The sequence below is a fragment of the Labrus mixtus genome, unplaced genomic scaffold (genome assembly GCF_963584025.1).
Source record: "Labrus mixtus unplaced genomic scaffold, fLabMix1.1 SCAFFOLD_175, whole genome shotgun sequence".
Taxonomy (NCBI): Eukaryota; Metazoa; Chordata; class Actinopteri; order Labriformes; family Labridae; genus Labrus; species Labrus mixtus.
Window position 1 is genome coordinate 26392 of NW_026870193.1, and position 18609 is coordinate 45000.

At 39.1% G+C, this 18609-nt stretch overlaps 1 protein-coding gene across 1 annotated transcript; it reads right to left on the minus strand.

The window, feature by feature from the left end:
- Window positions 1-13981: 13981 nt before the first annotated feature.
- On the minus strand, window positions 13982-16873 carry LOC132965680 (NADH dehydrogenase [ubiquinone] iron-sulfur protein 3, mitochondrial-like). The gene is made up of 3 exons (XM_061033785.1): window positions 16613-16873; window positions 15914-16063; window positions 13982-15746 (listed from the first exon to the last, which is right to left on the minus strand). The coding sequence occupies exons 1-3, from the start codon at window positions 16640-16642 to the stop codon at window positions 15537-15539; spliced, it is 390 nt and encodes a 129-aa protein (XP_060889768.1). The 5' UTR covers window positions 16643-16873; the 3' UTR covers window positions 13982-15536.
- Window positions 16874-18609: the final 1736 nt, after the last annotated feature.

Here is an 18609-nt window from a genome sequence, read left to right on the forward strand (position 1 = left end):
ACAGAGAGAAGTAAAGACCTGAGTGACATCATAACAAAGAGAAATAAAGACCTGAGTGACATCATAACAGAGAGAAGTAAATAGGAGTGACATCATAACAGAGGGAAGTAAATAGGAGTGACATCATAACAGAGAGAAATGAAGAGGAGTGACATCATAACAGAGAGAAGTAAAGACCTGAGTGACATCATAACAGAGAGAAATAAAGACCTGAGTGACATCATAACAGAGAGAAGTGAAGAGGAGTGACATCATAACAGAGAGAAGTAAAGACCTGAGTGACATCATAACAGAGAAAAGTAAAGACCTGAGTGACATCATAACAGAGAAAAGTGAAGAGGAGTGACATCATAACAGAGAGAAGTAAATATCTGAGTGACATCATAACAGAGAGAAGAAAAGAGGAGTGACATCATAACAGAGAGAAGTAAAGACCTGAGTATCATCAAAACAGAGAGAAATAAAGAGGAGTGACATCATAACAGAGAGAAGTAAAGAGGAGTGACATCATAACAGAGAAATGAAGAGGAGTGACATCATAACAGAGAGAAATAAAGACCTGAGTGACATCATAACAGAGAGAAGTAAAGACCTGAGTGACATCATAACAGAGTGAAGTAAAAAGGATTTACATCATAACAGAGAGAAGTAAAGACCTGAGTGACATCATAACAAAGAGAAATAAAGACCTGAGTGACATCATAACAAAGAGAAATAAAGACCTGAGTGACATCATAACAGAGAGAAGTAAATAGGAGTGACATCATAACAGAGGGAAGTAAATAGGAGTGACATCATAACAGAGAGAAATGAAGAGGAGTGACATCATAACAGAGAGAAGTAAAGACCTGAGTGACATCATAACAGAGAGAAATAAAGACCTGAGTGACATCATAACAGAGAGAAGTGAAGAGGAGTGACATCATAACAGAGAGAAGTAAAGACCTGAGTGACATCATAACAGAGAAAAGTAAAGACCTGAGTGACATCATAACAGAGAAAAGTGAAGAGGAGTGACATCATAACAGAGAGAAGTAAATATCTGAGTGACATCATAACAGAGAGAAGAAAAGAGGAGTGACATCATAACAGAGAGAAGTAAAGACCTGAGTATCATCAAAACAGAGAGAAATAAAGAGGAGTGACATCATAACAGAGAGAAGTAAAGAGGAGTGACATCATAACAGAGAAATGAAGAGGAGTGACATCATAACAGAGAGAAATAAAGACCTGAGTGACATCATAACAGAGAGAAGTAAAGACCTGAGTGACATCATAACAGAGTGAAGTAAAAAGGATTTACATCATAACAGAGAGAAGTAAAGACCTGAGTGACATCATAACAAAGAGAAATAAAGACCTGAGTGACATCATAACAGAGAGAAGTAAAGACCTGAGTGACATCATAACAAAGAGAAATAAAGACCTGAGTGACATCATAACAGAGAGAAGTAAATAGGAGTGACATCATAACAGAGGGAAGTAAATAGGAGTGACATCATAACAGAGAGAAATGAAGAGGAGTGACATCATAACAGAGAGAAGTAAAGACCTGAGTGACATCATAACAGAGAAAAGTAAAGAGGAGTGACATCATCACAGAGAGAAGTAAAGAGGAGTGACATCATAACAGAGAGAAGTAAATATCTGAGTGACATCATAACAGAGAGAAGAAAAGAGGAGTGACATCATAACAGAGAGAAGTAAAGACCTGAGTATCATCAAAACAGAGAGAAATAAAGAGGAGTGACATCATAACAGAGAGAAGTAAAGAGGAGTGACATCATAACAGAGAGAAATGAAGAGGAGTGACATCATAACAGAGAGAAATAAAGACCTGAGTGACATCATAACAGAGAGAAGTAAAGACCTGAGTGACATCATAACAGAGTGAAGTAAAAAGGATTTACATCATAACAGAGAGAAGTAAAGACCTGAGTGACATCATAACAGAGAGAAGTAAAGACCTGAGTGACATCATAACAAAGAGAAATAAAGACCTGAGTGACATCATAACAGAGAGAAGTAAATAGGAGTGACATCATAACAGAGGGAAGTAAATAGGAGTGACATCATAACAGAGAGAAATGAAGAGGAGTGACATCATAACAGAGAGAAGTAAAGACCTGAGTGACATCATAACAGAGAGAAATAAAGACCTGAGTGACATCATAACAGAGAGAAGTGAAGAGGAGTGACATCATAACAGAGAGAAGTAAAGACCTGAGTGACATCATAACAGAGAAAAGTAAAGACCTGAGTGACATCATAACAGAGAAAAGTGAAGAGGAGTGACATCATAACAGAGAGAAGTAAAGACCTGAGTGACATCATAACAAAGAGAAATAAAGACCTGAGTGACATCATAACAGAGAGAAGTAAAGACCTGAGTGACATCATAACAAAGAGAAATAAAGACCTGAGTGACATCATAACAGAGAGAAGTAAATAGGAGTGACATCATAACAGAGGGAAGTAAATAGGAGTGACATCATAACAGAGAGAAATGAAGAGGAGTGACATCATAACAGAGAGAAGTAAAGACCTGAGTGACATCATAACAGAGAGAAATAAAGACCTGAGTGACATCATAACAGAGAGAAATAAAGAGGAGTGACATCATAACAGAGAGAAGTAAAGAGGAGTGACATCATAACAGAGAAAAGTAAAGACCTGAGTGACATCATAACAGAGAGAAGTGAAGAGGAGTGACATCATAACAAAGAGAAGTAAAGACCTGAGTGACATCATAACAAAGAGAAATAAAGACCTGAGTGACATCATAACAGAGAGAAGTAAATAGGAGTGACATCATAACAGAGAGAAGTAAATAGGAGTGACATCATAACAGAGAGAAATGAAGAGGAGTGACATCATAACAGAGAGAAGTAAAGACCTGAGTGACATCATAACAGAGAGAAGTAAATACCTGAGTGACATCATAACAAAGAGAAATAAAGACCTGAGTGACATCATAACAGAGAGAAGTAAATAGGAGTGACATCATAACAGAGAGAAGTAAATAGGAGTGACATCATAACAGAGAGAAATGAAGAGGAGTGACATCATAACAGAGAGAAGTAAAGACCTGAGTGACATCATAACAGAGAAAAGTAAAGAGGAGTGACATCATCACAGAGAGAAGTAAATAGGAGTGACATCATAACAGAGAGAAGTAAATAGGAGTGACATCATAAAAGAGAGAAGTAAAGACCTGAGTGACATCATGACAGAGAGAAATAAAGACCTTAGTGACATCATCACAGAGAGAAGTAAAGACCTAATTGACATCATAACAGAGAAGTAAAGACCTGAGTGATATCATAACAGAGAAAAGTATAGAGGAGTGACATCATAACAGAGAGAAGTAAAGACCTGAGTGACATCATGACAGAGAGAAGTAAAGAGGAGTGACATCATAACAGAGAGAAGTAAATAGGAGTGACATCATAACAGAGTGAAATAAAGACCTGAGTGACTTCATAACAGAGAGAAGTAAAGACCTGAGTGACATCATAACAGAGTGAAATAAAGACCTGAGTGACTTCATAAAAGAGAGAAGTAAAGACCTGAGTGACATCATAACAGAGAAAAGTAAAGACCTGAGTGACATCATAACAGAGAGAAGTAAAGACCTGAGTGACATCATAACAAAGAGAAATAAAGACCTGAGTGACATCATAACAGAGAGAAGTAAATAGGAGTGACATCATAACAGAGAGAAGTAAATAGGAGTGACATCATAACAGAGAGAAGTAAATAGGAGTGACATCATAACAGAGAGAAATGAAGAGGAGTGACATCATAACAGAGAGAAGTAAAGACCTGAGTGACATCATAACAGAGAGAAGTAAAGACCTGAGTGACATCATAACAAAGAGAAATAAAGACCTGAGTGACATCATAACAGAGAGAAGTAAATAGGAGTGACATCATAACAGAGAGAAGTAAATAGGAGTGACATCATAACAGAGAGAAATGAAGAGGAGTGACATCATAACAGAGAGAAGTAAAGACCTGAGTGACATCATAACAGAGAAAAGTAAAGAGGAGTGACATCATAACAGAGAGAAGTAAATATCTGAGTGACATCATAACAGAGAGAAGAAAAGAGGAGTGACATCATAACAGAGAGAAGTAAAGACCTGAGTGACATCATAACAAAGAGAAATAAAGACCTGAGTGACATCATAACAGAGAGAAGTAAAGACCTGAGTGACATCATAACAAAGAGAAATAAAGACCTGAGTGACATCATAACAGAGAGAAGTAAATAGGAGTGACATCATAACAGAGGGAAGTAAATAGGAGTGACATCATAACAGAGAGAAATGAAGAGGAGTGACATCATAACAGAGAGAAGTAAAGACCTGAGTGACATCATAACAGAGAGAAATAAAGACCTGAGTGACATCATAACAGAGAGAAGTGAAGAGGAGTGACATCATAACAGAGAGAAGTAAAGACCTGAGTGACATCATAACAGAGAAAAGTAAAGACCTGAGTGACATCATAACAGAGAAAAGTGAAGAGGAGTGACATCATAACAGAGAGAAGTAAATATCTGAGTGACATCATAACAGAGAGAAGAAAAGAGGAGTGACATCATAACAGAGAGAAGTAAAGACCTGAGTATCATCAAAACAGAGAGAAATAAAGAGGAGTGACATCATAACAGAGAGAAGTAAAGAGGAGTGACATCATAACAGAGAAATGAAGAGGAGTGACATCATAACAGAGAGAAATAAAGACCTGAGTGACATCATAACAGAGAGAAGTAAAGACCTGAGTGACATCATAACAGAGTGAAGTAAAAAGGATTTACATCATAACAGAGAGAAGTAAAGACCTGAGTGACATCATAACAAAGAGAAATAAAGACCTGAGTGACATCATAACAAAGAGAAATAAAGACCTGAGTGACATCATAACAGAGAGAAGTAAATAGGAGTGACATCATAACAGAGGGAAGTAAATAGGAGTGACATCATAACAGAGAGAAATGAAGAGGAGTGACATCATAACAGAGAGAAGTAAAGACCTGAGTGACATCATAACAGAGAGAAATAAAGACCTGAGTGACATCATAACAGAGAGAAGTGAAGAGGAGTGACATCATAACAGAGAGAAGTAAAGACCTGAGTGACATCATAACAGAGAAAAGTAAAGACCTGAGTGACATCATAACAGAGAAAAGTGAAGAGGAGTGACATCATAACAGAGAGAAGTAAATATCTGAGTGACATCATAACAGAGAGAAGAAAAGAGGAGTGACATCATAACAGAGAGAAGTAAAGACCTGAGTATCATCAAAACAGAGAGAAATAAAGAGGAGTGACATCATAACAGAGAGAAGTAAAGAGGAGTGACATCATAACAGAGAAATGAAGAGGAGTGACATCATAACAGAGAGAAATAAAGACCTGAGTGACATCATAACAGAGAGAAGTAAAGACCTGAGTGACATCATAACAGAGTGAAGTAAAAAGGATTTACATCATAACAGAGAGAAGTAAAGACCTGAGTGACATCATAACAAAGAGAAATAAAGACCTGAGTGACATCATAACAGAGAGAAGTAAAGACCTGAGTGACATCATAACAAAGAGAAATAAAGACCTGAGTGACATCATAACAGAGAGAAGTAAATAGGAGTGACATCATAACAGAGGGAAGTAAATAGGAGTGACATCATAACAGAGAGAAATGAAGAGGAGTGACATCATAACAGAGAGAAGTAAAGACCTGAGTGACATCATAACAGAGAGAAATAAAGACCTGAGTGACATCATAACAGAGAGAAGTGAAGAGGAGTGACATCATAACAGAGAGAAGTAAAGACCTGAGTGACATCATAACAGAGAAGAGTAAAGACCTGAGTGACATCATAACAGAGAAAAGTGAAGAGGAGTGACATCATAACAGAGAGAAGTAAAGACCTGAGTGACATCATAACAGAGAGAAGTAAAGACCTGAGTGACATCATAACAAAGAGAAATAAAGACCTGAGTGACATCATAACAGAGAGAAGTAAATAGGAGTGACATCATAACAGAGAGAAGTAAATAGGAGTGACATCATAACAGAGAGAAATGAAGAGGAGTGACATCATAACAGAGAGAAGTAAAGACCTGAGTGACATCATAACAGAGAAAAGTAAAGAGGAGTGACATCATCACAGAGAGAAGTAAAGAGGAGTGACATCATAACAGAGAGAAGTAAATATCTGAGTGACATCATAACAGAGAGAAGAAAAGAGGAGTGACATCATAACAGAGAGAAGTAAAGACCTGAGTATCATCAAAACAGAGAGAAATAAAGAGGAGTGACATCATAACAGAGAGAAGTAAAGAGGAGTGACATCATAACAGAGAGAAATGAAGAGGAGTGACATCATAACAGAGAGAAGTAAAGACCTGAGTGACATCATAACAAAGAGAAATAAAGACCTGAGTGACATCATAACAGAGACAAGTAAATAGGAGTGACATCATAACAGAGAGAAGTAAATAGGAGTGACATCATAACAGAGAGAAATGAAGAGGAGTGACATCATAAAAGAGAGAAGTAAAGACCTGAGTGACATCATGACAGAGAGAAGTAAAGACCTGAGTGACATCATAACAGAGAGAAGTAAAGATGAGTGACATCATAACAAAGAGAAATAAAGACCTGAGTGACATCATAACAGAGAGAAGTAAAGACCTGAGTGACATCATAACAAAGAGAAATAAAGACCTGAGTGACATCATAATAGAGAGAAGTAAAGACCTGAGTGACATCATAACAGAGAGAAGTAAAGACCTGAGTGACATCATAACAGAGAGAAATAAAGACCTGAGTGACATCATAACAGAGAAGTAAAGACCTGAGTGATATCATAACAGAGAAAAGTATAGAGGAGTGACATCATAACAGAGAGAAGTAAAGACCTGAGTGACATCATGACAGAGAGAAGTAAAGAGGAGTGACATCATAACAGAGAGAAGTAAATAGGAGTGACATCATAACAGAGAGAAGTAAAGACCTGAGTGACATCATAACAGAGAGAAGTAAAGACCTGAGTGACATCATAACAGAGAGAAGTAAAGACCTGAGTGACATCATAACAGAGAGAAGTAAAGACTTCTCTCTGTTATGATGTCACTCAGGTCTTTACTTCTCTCTGTTATGATGTCACTCCTCTTTACTTCTCTCTGTTATGATGTCACTCAGGTCTTTACTTTTCTCTGTTATGATGTCACTCAGGTCTTTACTTCTCTGTTATGATGTCACTCATCTTTACATCTCTCTGTTATGATGTCACTCAGGTCTTTACTTCTCTCTGTTATGATGTCACTCAGGTCTTTCCTTCTCTCTGTTATGATGTCACTCAGGTCTTTACTTCTCTCTGTTATGATGTCACTCAGGTCTTTCCTTCTCTCTGTTATGATGTCACTCCTCTTTACTTTTCTCTGTTATGATGTCACTCAGGTCTTTACTTCACTCTGTTATGATGTCACTCAGGTCTTTACTTCTCTCTGTTATGATGACACTCAGGTCTTTACTTCTCTCTGTTATGATATCACTCAGGTCTTGAGTTTTAATTTCATTTGAACAGTTTTTTATTTTCTTGATATGCATTGGGTTTTAGACACTAAATTGTTTTCTATATGTTTTCTTTTAAAACGTGATGATTTTATGAATTTCATTTTGATGCCTTTATGAAGCACTTTGTCATATGGATTAAGAAGAGTGCTCTATATATAAAGATAATAATAATAACAATAATAATAATAATAATTATTATTATTATTGTTATTATTATTATTATATTATTACTTTTGGGGTCGTTCAAACTCACACACACACACAAGCTACTCATACCTAATTGGGGACATTCATCTATGTATAATGTTAAAACACCAGTATGTAAGTCTGTCAGTACTTTAGGAGACATTCCAAACACAGATCATTGTCCTTACAGTACATTACTACTTGGGTTGTCATAAGAGAAACACTGGACAATAATACATACTCTGAAACCCACTGAGTACTACACTGAGAACAAACACCTTACAATCTCTAAGAGATTAAGTAGTATTTTATAAACTGGCCCCTACCTGAGGTCTGTCCCTGACATCAGGTGTCAGCTGCTCGCTGACATCAGGTGCCATTTTCTGCTGGAAAAGGAAACCGGAAAAAAATTAAAACAATCATGATATAGGTCAAATCTCAAGACACAATGAGATCAGTTTCATCTGAAAATGACCAAAACAACTATTATCAACATTAAACAAATTGTACCTGTCTGCGCCAAGGCCAGTCTGAATCCCCGTAATTGTAAGGTATTTCTTCACCTGGGGCGATGTCTTAATGGGCAAACAGGCAAAGATGTGGCATCCCACCAACATCAATAGCTTTTATCCTACAGTTAGGCTTGATGTGGTCATCATTCACAAGCCTTCCCAGTGACTTGTCTTCAACAGATGCATCAAGACTTAAGGAAAAGAATATTGATGTTAAGAGTAGAAGTTACCTACTTTGTTTGGCTACAGTGTTAAGAAGGGCACGTTTTATTTGAAAGCTGAGCAAACAATTGAGGTAGCTTGCAGCAATATACATTTACAGGGTACTACCGGGGTGGTGAGTCTCTTGCATGGTTTGTTAGAAATTGGGATATCCTTAGGTTAACAGGCCATTCAAAGCTCATTTCCTAAAACTATTGTAATGTATTACACCTGCCAACAAAAGCATATTTATTATAACTTACCACCAACATCCCCCTTTCCATTTGAAGTCAAACAGGAATACTGCTTCTGTGTCATTGTAGTTCTTCGTAAGAAGACCATCCTGTTTGAAAAGTTTACCACGGTATTCAAGCACGAAATCTCCTTTGTTGAAAACCTCCACAGCAAGCACACCTCGACCTTTAAAGTAAGAAAAAACACCAATTACTATTTTTTATCCACTAGCACAGTCTACCATCTTTCAAATTGGAGCCTAATACTTTGCAAGCTAAGGCAAAGCTGTGCAACAGTAGTGTAACATAAAAATACCCTATCAGAGATGGGGACTTGAGTTTCAGACTTGGACTTGAGTAGCACTTAAACTTGTACGCCATAACATTTGAGATACATTGTTTCTAGCGGCCTCTTTGACAGTAAGATGTAATTGCAGGCGAGCCTGTTCTTTCAGAGCCCTCCATCTTGTCACGTTCACGGTCAATATGTGTTGACTTTTTTTTTTTTTTGCTCTTTTGTAAACTTTATTGAAACACATTCACCTCTCTACTTCCAGTCCGTCCCCTATGTCTATATGTTACCCTCTTAAATCCATACACACATGTTCCTATTACACTTCTGCCCTTACTACAAGCCTGACTCAGAAGTTGGAAGTTCCCAATTTCCGTTTACAAGTGAACGCAGCATAACCGTTAGTGACGATCTCGGCCGACAGACCAACCGCTGTCAGCAGCGTCACTAACATGGCGGCCTATTACATCTAGCCCGGGACTGTCGCCACAGACACAGATATTGAAAAACTTGGCAAAAAGGCAAGTAGAAGTGCTTTCATTAGTGGGTCATATGATCAATCACCATTGTTTTAACTCACTCTTTGATAGATAGTAACTTAAAAGGCAATTAAATAGATGAAAATCTTACAGAGTATAACTTTAAGTTGCACACAAATGTGACTTGAGACTTGACTTGGACTCGCCCCCCAAAGACTTGAGACTCGACTCAGACTTGAGATTTGGGACTTGTGCACAATCTTTTTATTTTTGTACTTTTTGGTGCATTAACATCACAAGCAGAATGTCATTCCCTCTGGTGCGCGAGCGGCCACGCTCCACAGGTGACACCATGGTGAGCACATCACCTGCTGCTGCTGCTGCTGCTGCAGTTTTATTACCATTTGTCATATCGCCTGGCTTTAATAACTTCACGCAAAGCCTAAACAAAATAATCACCGAATACAACGTCTGTAATATGAACATAAAGGGCGCTGGATCGACCACATCAAATTTTATCAGGAAGCTGAAAACGCACCCAGATAGGTCCGTCAAGTTAGCAAACATGTTAAGCTCAGCTGCATAAGCTATCAACGTTAGTTTGCTACTAATGTTAGCTTTGTGAGTGGTTAACTTTGGTGTTTTTTAAAATTACATATTTTTGTGTTTGCTTGCCAGTGCTGCCACCATCACTTGCTAATGCTGTTAAACCGAGAGAAATACACGTTAATTATTAATGTCAGCTAAAGGCAAGTTTATGTTGCTGTGTATATGAAACTTCTGACTTTTCAGGCTTTTTTCGTAACTGTATAGAATTTGTAGCATCATAAAATATAAATGAGGACAAAGAGATACTTGCTACAGCTACATTTCTAGTAGTGATGAAACTAAAATATCTAAATATCGTTTTATTTCCCTGATTCACTGCTTTGTTCTCGATTACTGCGCTCCCTCTCCCTATGAAGTGTGTACTCGCTCAACCCTCTCTCTCTCTCTCTCATTGAGCCTCCATCCCAAACTGCCATTTCAACCAGCAGACTTTGCTACGAGCTGATTGGCTATGACTTACATTCTAAAATCAGCTGCTGGAGACTTGACAAGTTGAGTCACAGGCGACAACATCAGCCGGTTTGATTCGAGACGAAACGGGCCAGTTCACACTGCTGCAACGTTTACCTGCAACGTTCTAAAACGGTTTCGTTTCGTCTCGTCGCAAATCTTTGGTCTGAACTGGGCTTAAACTAATCTAACTAATTAATTGAGGCGGTGGTAGACTAGCAACTCCCATGTTTTGCAAGGTAAAAGACTTTCACTAAATATAAGCAAAATGGCTCTAAAAAGTTGTCTAACCCAGCTTTAAAATGTTAATAGCCAATCCACACTGCCAGTACAAAGTAGCCTTGTGTAAATGAGATACGCATAGGAAGCAATGATGAATTTTGAATTTACATAGTGTAATTCAACATTATTATTATTAATAGGCTGTGTACAACTGACACAAACACTACTTGCAAAATGTAAGAACTTACCTTTGTATGGGTTGATAAAATGCTCTGTGAGACCAGCCTTGTCAGTTTTCAGTTTAATGTGTTGTTCGGCATCCTGTTGAGGACGGACTCGTCTTCTCCTCACAGATCTCTCCATTATCGCTTCATTGCCAGCCATATCATCTGTTTGACAGAATATTTCATGTATAATTAACATATGTGAGCCACCCAGTTAAGCTAACATACATTTATTAGTTTCCTTTATACCAGGATATACATTTTATATTGATAGCTTAGTCACAAACTAATGCAGGCTTTTTACCCTCATAATCAAATCTCTTAAGTAGCAAATGCAGTGGATTTACCTGGAGGAAACCTGTTGTGATCCTCAGTGTGTAGCTCAAGGTATTTACCCTTCTCTCACACACACTCGTTATTTTATTATGCACACAAGAATATATCTATATACAGTGGGTCCGGAAAGTATTCAGACCCCTTTACATTTTTCACTCTGTTTCATTGCAGCCATTTGCTAAAATCAAAAAAGTTCATTTTATTTCTCATTAATGTACACTCAGCACCCCATCTTGACAGAAAAAAAACAGAAATGTAGAAATTTTTGCAAATTTATTAAAAAAGAAAAACTGAAATATCACATGGTCATAAGTATTCAGACCCTTTGCTCAGTATTGAGTAGAAGCACCCTTCTGAGCTAGTACAGCCATGAGTCTTCTTGGGAATGATGCAACAAGTTTTTCACACCTGGGCAGTTCCTTCGACCTCATGATTCTCATTTGCTCTGACATGCACTGTGAGCTGTAAGGTCTTATATAGACAGGTGTGTGCCTTTCCTAATCAAGTCCAATCAGTTTAATTAAACACAGCTGGACTCCAATGAAGGAGCAGAACCATCTCAAGGAGGATCAGAAGAAATGGACAGCATGTGAGTTAAATATGAGTGTCACAGCAAAGGGTCTGAATACTTATGACCATGTGATATTTCAGTTTTTCTTTTTTAATAAATTAGCAAATATTTCTACATTTCTGTTTTTTTTCTGTCAAGATGGGGTGCTGAGTGTACATTAATGAGAAATACAATGAACTTTTTTGATTTTAGCAAATGGCTGCAATGAAACAAAGAGTGAAAAATGTAAAGGGGTCTGAATACTTTCCGGACCCACTGTATATAATAAATCATATTCCTAACATCAAAATACTGAGTGAAGTTTAGAAAGAATTTAGAACACAGACATCAGTCAGTATTTGTCAGATTTTAAGATACTGGCACAATAAGCTAAACAGTTAAATGACTGGGGACAGAGCAGATTGAAATATCACTTTCTACATATTTACATGTTTATGCTCGTTGAACAGGTGTATTGATAAAGCACTGGCATTTTTCTCCTGAAGGTTTATTGTACTTACAGTAAAGAGTATGAGGAGCTCCTCTCTGTGTCTGAGCTGTCAGCTCTGACACAGAGAAATGACACCAAAACATTAAAAAAAGTACAGATAAAAGAACCAGTAATGTCAGAGCTTATCAATACTACTGTCTTTAATAATTTAGCCCAGGTGACCGTTTAATATCATGTTTCAGTGTCCATCCTACCACTCCCTAACTAATCTCACACCAAGCAATTCCTGAAAGTTGGCAACCCTGCTAATATTACCTTGAAATGACAGTCTTGATGGTGGCTTGCTGCAGTTCAGTTATTCTGATGTTTAATAAGACTATCCATCACCAGAACAACTTGCTAAAGCTTGTTTTCTACCCAGCTTACTTAGCCAGAGTGCAACTCGCTAGCTAACGTTAGCTAGCGAGTTGCACGTTAGCTAACGTTAGTTAGCTTTGTGGATAAATATCAATTTATCTTCACCAACTTCACAGAAAATTATCAGTTTCACATTTTTTGTGAGTTCACTGTCATAACATGACTGGATGAACCACATGGCATAAAAACCTGATAAACTCTTAAAAGAAACATCAAGTTTGCTTACCTTAAAGGCCGCTCCTCATCTCCCTGCTGTCTGTCTGCAGCTCACATAGCTCACGCGAAGGGGAGGGGGAGGAGGAGGGGAGGCGGCTCGCGGCGCGGGAAAACTTCACTTTGTAGGAGTTGAACACAAGATGTTGAATTATCTTTCTATCATGACCACTTTCTTTTAGTTGATTTTAGATTGATCAATTTATTGAATGAGTTTGTAATTTGTGTTTAGTTTATAAATATTCAACAGTGACTATAAGATATAAATAATACAGGCAACAGTTCACCCCTATAGGATTGATTAATTAACCTACAGTATATTACATAGGTACACCTGCTTGTGTGTCCATAGTGATGGCAAAAGTGGGTTGGGAACAGCAAGTGTGCTCTCTTCAGCTGTTTCAGTGACATTATCCAGCATGTGTCACAAATGTACGCTTTACAGAGAAAGTTTTTATAGGTCTTAAAGACTCTTAGTAATTATTGAAATGATGATTCATAATTCAGTCAATTTAGCAAACGATCGAATGATTCAGTTGATCAAATAAATGGCCAAAAATTCTGAACACCCCCTTGTCCTCTTTTTATTAGGTCTATTTTTCTTTAAGCTTTCTTAGCCTGAAGTTTAGAAAATCTTTGTCAAAATAAACGATGACGGGGAGCCGATAGTCGCACGCCCCACGTATGGAGGCTGTAGTCCTCTTCACAGCGACGGTTGTCAGCCTTTTGCTGCATGTCGCCCACCACTCTCTCCTCCCAACTTTTCCTGTCTCTCTTCATCTTTCCTATCTGACAAAGGCAAAATAAACCATGACGACTGGGCCTAATCAGGAGGAAATCCAGGCAGCAAGGAGACACACTGAAATGCTGAAACCAGAAAAGAGGATGCTGAAATATCAGCAGCTGATTTTAGAAGGTTGTAAGGGTAAGGGATGAAATGTGGAGTCACATTTAGAGGGGTAAAGTTCAGGTGTACACACACAGTTGACCAGATAACTTACAGCACCACAAAAAAATCTCTTTTCAGGATTGTTTTATTCTTAGTTTTATTTACATAAATATTCAGGTGGCTTTGTTCAGTTGGGGGGCGGGGGATCCCAAAATGACTCGGACAGACAGAACGTGGGGATGAATCATGAGGGACGTCATTTCTTCTCAGGAGCCTCTCCAGCCTCCAGTTTGGGCGGGGCGTCTTTGGGCTCCCTGTGCGCCGGGAAAACCTCCCAGGGCGTGTTCAGGTCAAACTTCCTGAACTCCTGCGACAGCTCCACGGGCTCAGCCACCACGCGCTTCACCTTGTCATCATAGCGCACCTGAGGAGGGAGACACGCGTCAGTTGTCAATATGAATGCATGTTTACATCTCTTCAAAGCAGTTTGAGGGTTTTTGAGGTTATCATTGATGCATCCCAAAGACTAAAAAAAAACTCAAAAATGTAACAAGAAATAATCCACAAGGAGCTTTTTCTTTTATGAGATCCTGACCAGATGATACATTTTTAAAACCAGATCTAAGAGGCTAATTTAATTATTTATTCCTTCAAGGAAATAGATGCACTTAAAGTACTACTGAAAGTACTTTGAGGATAAATTATCCTTTCTTGGCAGGAACTATAGAGGATGTGTTCAGGGCCGGTGGGAGCCCTGACTTCATTACCATGAGCTCTATAAATAATTGAATAAAAAAACACAAACACAGGCTCCAGCAGAGGTTGAGACTAAACGTCTGGGCACAGCTTCCATCCTGCCAGTCTCACTGACACCATGCCAATACTACTGCATTTATTTTTGGAAGGAAACAAAATGATTAATTCACCGATGAGGCAGATTAAAACAGACCAAGCTGCACTGTTGCAGCAGGACGTGTTGTTGTCAGCACTCACCTCCACGTATCCCGAGAGAGGAAAGTCCTTCCTGAAGGGATGACCCTCGAAGCCGTAGTCGGTCAGAATACGCCTCAGGTCTGGGTGGTTGGCGAAGAACACACCGAACATGTCCCACACCTGGCAAAACACACAGAAACGCCAAAATCACACAATTACTCCAGCTAATCTATTTGACTCGCTAAAGAGGAATTCAGTTTTTTTATAACAAATTTAAAAGGTGCACTGATCAACTGACATTGTAGCTATAAATAGATCGTATTCTTTGTTGTTTGTCTCTATCCTTCTCTTCTTCCTGCATCTCCCTCTATCCCAACACAATCTCAGCAGACGGCTGTCCATCATGAGTCTGGTTCTGCCTCTTAGGGCGCACTCACATGCTTCACCCCTAAAGTCCAGTTCATTTGACTAGTGCACGATACACTTCCCCTGGCATGCTTGGACGAAGCGATTGGCTTTAGCACGGTACGGGACAACTGGGCCTAGTGTGAGTGCGCCAGCAGACGCTGTCTTAAACGTGCAATACATACAAACTTGACTGAGTTGAAGTTGTCTCATTTCCCCTGAACATTATTTTGCAGCCATCACAGACTGTTTCATGGCTGCAGGATGAAACAATCTACTGAAACAAATCCAAAACTTCTTCTAGTTGTCAGTCATTTGAACCCAGGTTTTTTCCCCCCCTTTTTTTAGTCCCCACTGAGAAAGACTGACGTGGGATTCAAATAAATAAATGCTGACTCTTCAGACTGGGCCTGCAGGTTCTGACTCAGCTCCCTCTCGTACCAGTTTGCAGCCATGTGGACCGGCACAGCAGAGTCCACAGGGGTTAACTCATCTGTGTACGTCTTAACACGGATACGGGAGTTGTAGCGCAGCGACAGCAGGTTGTACACAATCTGTGAAGCAACAAAGACACATTATCAACAACATTCAGACAACTTAAATGTATCTTAAGAGAACCAGAACAGGCACAGAAATATTGTTAGAAGAAAAGTAAAAAAAAGTGTAGAAAGAATAAAAGCCGAATCAGTCTCTGTCTGTGTGTCCGTGGTTTGACAGCTACCTCAAAGCGGTTCTGCCGTGAGGGGATGTTGACAGCCGTCAGGTCGATCATGTTCCTGAACTGGGCGTTGGTGTGGTCCCTCAGGAAGGTCAGCACAGGGACAACGCCATCAGGATGGATCATCACCTCCAGCTCATTATAACAGGTCACCTACACATCCAAATGAGTAAATGCATTTAGCTCAAGTGGTCTCAATTTGTTCTGCATGAAGTTTGAGTGAACTGATGTTAGAACACAGCATGATAAAATCTCTGAGTTCTTAGGGGCGCCTGTAGCCTAGTGGTTGGTTGCGCGCCCCATGTACTGAGGCTATAGCCCTCAAAGCTGGCGGCCGTGTGGCTCCTTTCCCACGATATATATGACCCTAGCCACTGTTCTTTCTCTAAAAAATAAACGGCATAAAAAAAATCCGAAGAGAGAGTGGGAGGGTGTGACGTTTATTCCCTGCAATCCGTGCACAATCACAGACTGTATGCACATGACCGGTGCGATCTCTGCGCACGTAATTGAACAGCTGCATTAAGTTTCCTGTTCTCCAGTATGTTCTTCTCTGCTCTTTTGTTGATGTTGTGATTCTGCTAAACTACACGTAACATGAGTATAAAGACAAATATTGCAACACATTGAAATTTGCAGGGCTGCATATTATGTGAAAAGCACTCTAGTATATAATGTTCATAAAGAAGCAGATGAACTGACCTGAACCTGCTGGATGTATTTGGGCATCATTTCGGACACATACTCCCCAAACGCTGTCAGCTGGTTGTGAGTGACGGCATCCTTGGGCCTGACGGTGGCTGCATAAAGAAAAGAGGACAATTCAACAACGACAGCTCTAATCACACAAAACTCACATTCATTCAATCCCCCGCCGGGGACCAGGCCACCACCCCTAATTGTTAAAAAAAGAGGAAACACTGCTATCTATTTATTTCTCTACCATACTTCTTTTTTTTTTAAAGCCCCTCCCCATTTAAGGCCCAGTCTCTTTGACTAGCCTAAATATTGTGGGCGGCAGTAGCTCAGTCTGTAGGGACTTGGGTTGGGAATCGGAGGGGCGCCGGTTCAAGTCCCGGCACGGACCAAGTCCAGCCCGCTGTGGGCAGCCCCCTCACTCTGAGACCTCTCCATTAGTGCATGTCCATAGGATCCTATTTGTGCATGTGTGTGTATTTCAGCCTATGTTTGTGTAGCATGTTTACTAGACAGAGTGTAAAAAACGAATTTCCCCTCGCGGGATCAATAAAGTATACATTCTTCTTCTTCTATTCTGTTGCCGTATGTTTTGACATATGAAGGCAGGTCTCAATTAGAGGCCCCAAAATATAAAGTGTCAAAATAGTTTGTTTGAGGAATTAAAAATAAGGAGAAAAAGCAGCAAGACACAAAAAAACAGATTTACTACTAAATCATCTGTCCAAGTAAGACAACATAATACTCATTATGCAGTGTTTCCCCTAGGTTTACAGCGTTGGGGGGGACAAGCCGACATGGCGACACAAACACTTGAAGGAATCTTGGTGTTCATGTGTTACTTTTAATGACAGCTGTCCTTTTCTATCGGAAAGGTATCCTTAAATGACTTCTTTCCCTGATTTCAGACTCTATCCACTATCCTATCTCTACAATAAAGGCACAAAAATAAATCTTAAAAAGAAAAACGGGGGGCCGTATACTGTATGTATACAGGCCATGAGGCAGGTTTGCATGCTGTCCTACAAAACAAGATCAACTAAATGATTTACTGTTTTTTTTTTTAATTGACATCCTAAATTTATACACATTAAGTTAATCTTTCTGGTATACATTTACAATTTCATAGTCTTTCCCATCTTGGGCTGTGCACAAGTTTTGTTTGAGCTTTGTTTTCATAGAGTGAAGTAAATAGAAGATTTGTGGTATCTATCTATAAATCTACTACTTGAAATAGAATATAATAGAATTACTTTATTGATCCCAAACTGGGAAATTGTGGCGTTACAGCAGCAGGTTATCCAAACACACAATATGAGTAAAAAACACAATGTTAGCAAATCTAAACACAATATAATATTAAATACAAAGTAAATAAGCACTAAAACTAAGAATGTGAATATATACAACCAGGATCTAACTAAACATTACTAGTCTTAAATAGGAAGATTAAATATGGAAGATTGAATGTAAATGTGCAAAAACAGAGTCATAAATGGACAGTATTGACATAAGTTATGAGTGTAGACATATAATAAGCAGAAACTATACAATATAACAGCGAGTAGACAGACAAATGAAGTGAAAATGAGTGCAGGGTTGGTGTTGTTTTTAAAAAGGATGCCACATAAGAGAAGAAGAAGAAGAAGAGGATTGTGTTCAGTGTTTGCAGGTGAAAGAGGATTTCCTGTTCAGGCAGTCTGACCTGTTTTGTCATGGATCTGAACGGCAGCGCTCCCAGGATCACGGTGTCGTCCACTCGGTCAAACCAGCGTCTGAGGGACACTTTCTCCATGGCAACATTGTAGGTTAATGTCGGGTAGAAGAGCAGCCGGGTCGCTTTAACACACACTGTTATTGAGAAAGGTGTGAATGAAACACTCTCTGAAGTCTGATATGTTCTCATGTGTTCCTCTAAGAAGGATGTGTGTTCGTTCCTCCCCCACTGGAGCCCGGATGTCTGGGCAGTGAATAGCGGGACTTCCGGTACGAATCCTTCAGAG

Coding starts and splice junctions, on each gene's coding strand:
- LOC132965680 (XM_061033785.1), bottom strand. CDS start 16,642: ATGATGCCCAAATACATCCAGCAGGTTCAG. Junction 16,064..16,612: donor AATACATCCAGCAGGTTCAG/GTCAGTTCATCT, acceptor TTGGATGTGTAG/GTGACCTGTTATAATGAGCT. Junction 15,747..15,913: donor CACGGCAGAACCGCTTTGAG/GTAGCTGTCAAA, acceptor GTTGCTTCACAG/ATTGTGTACAACCTGCTGTC.